At 31.9% G+C, this 5,433-nt stretch overlaps 1 protein-coding gene across 1 annotated transcript; it reads left to right on the top strand.

The window, feature by feature from the left end:
• Positions 1 to 59: 59 nt before the first annotated feature.
• On the top strand, positions 60 to 2,916 carry LOC132726993 (signal peptide, CUB and EGF-like domain-containing protein 2; the record flags this gene model as incomplete). The annotated part of the gene is made up of 5 exons (XM_060712406.1): positions 60 to 232; positions 567 to 722; positions 1,188 to 1,226; positions 1,659 to 1,767; positions 2,316 to 2,916. Coding segments are annotated over 5 exons (571 nt in total), but the record flags the coding sequence as incomplete, so codon positions are not given.
• Between the last annotated feature and the right edge of the window lie 2,517 nt (positions 2,917 to 5,433).

The following is a 5,433-nucleotide window of genomic DNA, read 5'->3' as shown; positions in this document are numbered from 1 at the left end:
ACCTTTTTTTTTCTTAACATTAGCGCATCAAAAGAGTTTGACAGACTTTTGTTAAACAGACGCTTGAACTGGAAAAGTCAGCAGCAAACAATTGATGAAAGCCATTCCGTCGACTTTTTCCAAGTGACTGTAGATGGAACCAAACATTCCCTAGCGACAGGTTCCTCTCCGCTCTCATACAAACCAGACATCCGTTGTCCTAGTGGAACTATACGCATCGAAGTATTTTGTGGTGAGTGGAGTATTCCTATAACCGATTGTTTTATTCAAATAAGACAACATTACTGTAAGGCAAAATATTGTCATTCTGTCATACCATACAAGCATAAATTTTACTCTGCAAGAATATAACTTTATCTAAAATAAGCTACTTTTAAAAGCAGAGTAACCAATATCTGTATGTTATAAGTTGTATCATTATTCACGATTATTCTGCTTTGAGAACAAAAATATAGCAATTATCAAACTATTGTTTTGCACCGATTAATTTTTTTTTGAAAATATAATTCAATTCCATCAATTATGTTAAATTGTTATGGACAATTAATTTGTTAATAAATTTGAAGCTGTTTGTCCGGCGGGATCATATTCTGATGGTCGAATTGTTACAATGTGTCCTCGTGGTCAATACCAGGATGCTAAAGGACAGTCAGCTTGTAAACCGTGTCCATCCGGTAAAACAACGGCAGGAATAGGTTCCATCCACATTTCAGAATGTTCAGGTACGTAATCGTATTGACGACATTAATGTAGGAAATGCGATTCACGAAGATTATATTCCGTGTTACATATTTTGTTATCCATCATGAACAGACTTAGTATAATGATGACCTCCCTTTTTCTTTGTTTTCATTTGTCTCTCGAGGAAACATTATAAGGAAATTATTATAATTATTATATTCATGTCATTACAAGCTCAAACTCAGATCTCTGGTTCTAAGTATTTGATTGGTCAAAAACTGGCACAGAATGTACTCTCACCAATAGAAAAGAGCGGATTTAACTGGAGCTCTCATTAAATTTTGATAATGTTGAGGCTAGATTCTTCTTAAGTAACGTAAGAATGAATAAATGGTAAAGTTACATAAAGTTTGTTAACCAGAACGTAGCAATAAATCCATTGGATTCTGTTATGACCTTAAGGTATGAAGTGATCTATTTTAACACGTGTTGTTTTGTATTTTTAGTTGATGATAAAACTAACATTGGACAGTCGACCAATCAGGGTAAGTTCGAAAAGTTGGTATATGTATTTAATCAGTTGTTACGCTGAGGTCCATAAACACTGTCGTATTATGACACCTTCAGATCTTTCTTAGTTCTTCTTACAACACACTCTTCCTATTTAATCTTAATAAATTGCAAATTTTAAAATAATTTTAGAAACGTTTCTCGGACTATGGAAATAGGATATTTTTCTACATTAATATCTAGGCTACGTGTATATTAATGTCACATTACCTCCCCTTACTCGAATAGAAAGAAAATAAATTGGGGCATTAGATTGCTAAGTGAAAAACAACATTTAAAAGTAAATGGAGAAACATTTATGTCACTTTTAAAGTGTATAATTTAGGAATGAACTTTTTACATAATAAATATTGATATAAACATTGATATAATAAAGAATGCTTGTATAAAGTGTATAAATTTTATAGGCGGTGCAAGCAACGCTGTTCAGATAGGAGTTGGTGTATCTGTGTCCATAGCTTTGCTTATCCTAGCTGCAGTCGGTGTTCTGTTGGCATGTAAACATCTAAATAAAAAGTGAGTTTTTTTTTCTAAAAATGTGTATCAAACTATACTTACATATTCAAAATAAATTGAGTTTAAATAAAAAACAAAAGCGTATCAAATTAGTAATCTATTGATATAGATCTGTAATTTTTTTCGTTCCGACATTTTGTTAACTTTCTAAATTAAAACCTGTATGAGACAATAGAAGGTACAAATTCAATAAAGTTCAATAGATGATCATGTAACTTTAAAACGGATTGGACTACATTTTCCCCTAAATATTTCGGATACTTCTTAACAATAAAAATATATCATTTGGATATTCTTATAAAAACATTTTTGAAAACAACTGTTGGTAGGGTTCTGAGTGATTTAGTATGAACATAAATATGATAAGTGATAATATTAATATTTTACTAGAACAATTTATTATCTAATATTTACATATGTTATATCAGATCATTGTGTGTTGCAACGCACATGTATCATACTCAATATTACCAACATAATAATTTATGATATATCAGACCTATCATTATGGACCAATTTATTTTAAATTTTGAATGTTTATTTTGTAGGAAAAGTACTGTTAACGACAGCAACTTAGATTTACACACACCAGGGTATTTCCACATGCCTAGCAAACCTATGTACGAGAAACAGCCGATGTAGACTTCAACCAGATACCGACGTTATTTTAGACTGTGATATTTACATATGTTAACAGTGATATTTTAATTAATTTGTATGCGATTGCTTTTTAGTAATGCTTTGTTTCGATTTGTTTTTCTTATCTTGCTATATATTCATATTGAACAAAAATATAAATTATATAGTACAAAACGGTTGTTGACCATGGGCCCAAAGTTTCATTTTTTTCCAGTCAATTTACCCGTCCGTATAAATTTTCGTAGGTCTATTCTTGCTATGTCAATCAATATTAGTGATCTTACTTTACTTTTTGACCATGCCACGTGGACATATTAGGGACATATTGATTGGGTTAGGGCTTTGGGCTTTAAAATGCGTAGGAAAGACCATCCAAACTTGTACAAAATCGAATCAGCAAAGGAATCAGAAAAATGGTGTTTAAACTGTTCGCTCGAGAACATGGTGAGTTTTGTTTTTAAATAAATTCATTTTATATACAGAAAGAGTTAAATAAACATTAATATCTAGGCTACGTGTTTATTAATGTCACATTACTTCCACTTACTCAAATAGAAAGAGAAAAAATGGGAATTAGATTGCTAAGTGAGAAAAGAACATTTAAAAGTGAAATGAGAAAAATCAATGTCACTGTAAAAGTATATAGTTAAGGAATGATCTTTTTACATACATGTGTATTGATACTATAAGGAGTCGGGGTTTCTGAGTCCATAGCTCTGCTTATTCTCGCTGCAGCCGGGGTTTTGTTGGTATAAAAGACAAAACAAAAGTGTAAAAATGGAAATCTAACAACTTCGATAAATTTTATTACTAAAATTCTTAAGCGATCACATTTTATTACTTGATGTGTTTTTGAAAGCTGTAAGATAAGCGTCGATGGATTCTGTAGCATTGTATAACCTTTTGTAAACATATATTTGACTTCCAAAATTAACACCGGTATGAGACAAGGCAATTTAAATGGATTATGTGAGACTTGACAGTTTAAATTGTAGGAAAAGCACCGTAAACGACAGCAGCATAAATTTACACACGACAGGGTATTTCCACATGCCTAGCAAACCTATCTCTGTAGACTACTACCAGATACCGACGTTATATTAGACTGTGATATTTCATACGTTAATATATTTTATATTTTTTCTAGTTTGTTTTAGTGTGTTATTGTTTGTTTCGGTTTGTTCACTTCATTTTGGTACATATACATATTGGATAAAAAACCTGTTTAACATTTTTGATATAATGCCTAAATGGTTTGTTTTGTACAACCAACGGATGTTTTTAAACCTATTTTAGATTTCCGTTCATTTTCACATACACTTGTAACTTTCGTAATGAATGCTTCTTTTTGTAAACAGGAGATCATACCATATCAGCCACTTATGTATTGGGATTTTTTATTGTCATTGATAGATTGTGGGTCTAAATTTAAACAGGGAGCAAAGACCTGTTAACGAGTAGAAACGGGAATACCAGGGCAACGGATATAAGGGGAAGACGGCATATGGGTAATTTAGGGTCAAGGAAATACATGTACCTTCTTTTGACGAACTATAACAAAAAGGTTGAAAACAAGAGATACATCTGTCACCACATATAAACAACAACTACCAACACATACATTTCAGAACATTAAAGGGTTGGTCAGTTGTAATAGCCACTACTTGTAAGTTTAAACTGCTTAAAGATGCTCCCAACCTTACTATTGTCACTAACAGTGACTTATTGGAATACGAAAATATGATCCAGGTACAAGTTTGCGGTCGGCAACGCCGCCAGGACTATAACAATACCACTACTTTCTTTAAAAAAAACTCGGGCTAACAACTAAAACAAAAAGTCATAAAAAGAATATGTGGAATAATTTTATCGATGTATTTGTAGATACAAATGTCTTCGCCATCCAGTTTTAGTTCGATTATTAACTACCGCGACACGTCTAGAAATAGTAGCCTTGTGTTGAACTGTATATTATGAAAATAAAAAATCTGCACACTAATAGATGTAGTAATACGACATATGCATAACAGCATACCGTCTTTGGACAGTCGTTTTAAATCGTTTGAGCAAAATGTAGATTAAATATAAAAAATGATCAAAATATTGCACACGTAAGTCATTGTGCAGAAGAAGATTGCGTGATGAGTTTTTAAACCTAGTAAGTGCTACTCTATATGTGTTTTCATATACTGAGTCTAAATAAAATTGCCTAACAAAATTGTGTTTGATTATACAATAAGTATGTATTTTAGAAGAATTATTAACTTCAACATACTATTTTGCATAAATGTGTAAAAATCTCTTTTTAATAGATTTAATCGGAATTTCAATATTGAATTTGTTATTGCAAAGATACATAATCCGACAGCATTTGATAGAACTCCAAAGAATATCTTTTGCATTAGAAGCTCAATTTTTCCATCATAATTACGACCAGAGTCAGTATCAGATTCAAGCTGAAGGTAAGATTGTTTTAAAACTGAAGTTCCATTCTGCCAAGTCGTGATTCACGGCAAAATAAACAACATACACACAAAACACACATTATAACACACGTACGCACACACGTATTGTTCGTGTTGGTAACTAAAATGTCTTCATGGCAGTTTAGAGCAATTATACAGACGGTGTTGCCATTCGATGTCGTCATGGAAGGGGAGGCGGCAGACATTTAAACATTGCCGATACGAACAAAGTGTATAAATAAAGGAATTTTAACGTCTTAATCATTACTCCTAAGCATATGTACACTGTCAAACATTTTGTACAAATTTGGACGGTAAATGAACAAAAATATTTTAAAGTAAGCTTAACTTTATTTCAATGGTGGATCATCGTTACCAATTTTTTTCAATTTAAATGATGAAATATGTCACATCGTGTGATACCATAATATATACCATTACATACCGGATAGATATCTGGTGTTGCAAACGTTTTCCGCAGTTTCTAAAGACAGGCGGCATTATTTATGATATTTCATATGAAAGTCTATTCAATTTATTACACCTTTCAGGCATTAAAGTA

The sequence above is a fragment of the Ruditapes philippinarum genome, unplaced genomic scaffold (assembly GCF_026571515.1).
Source record: "Ruditapes philippinarum isolate M1 unplaced genomic scaffold, ASM2657151v2 ctg4917_1_1_1_1, whole genome shotgun sequence".
Classification (NCBI taxonomy): domain Eukaryota; kingdom Metazoa; phylum Mollusca; class Bivalvia; order Venerida; family Veneridae; genus Ruditapes; species Ruditapes philippinarum.
The sequence above is the reverse complement of the archived record's forward strand: the minus strand, read 5'-3'. Positions and strand labels throughout refer to the sequence as shown.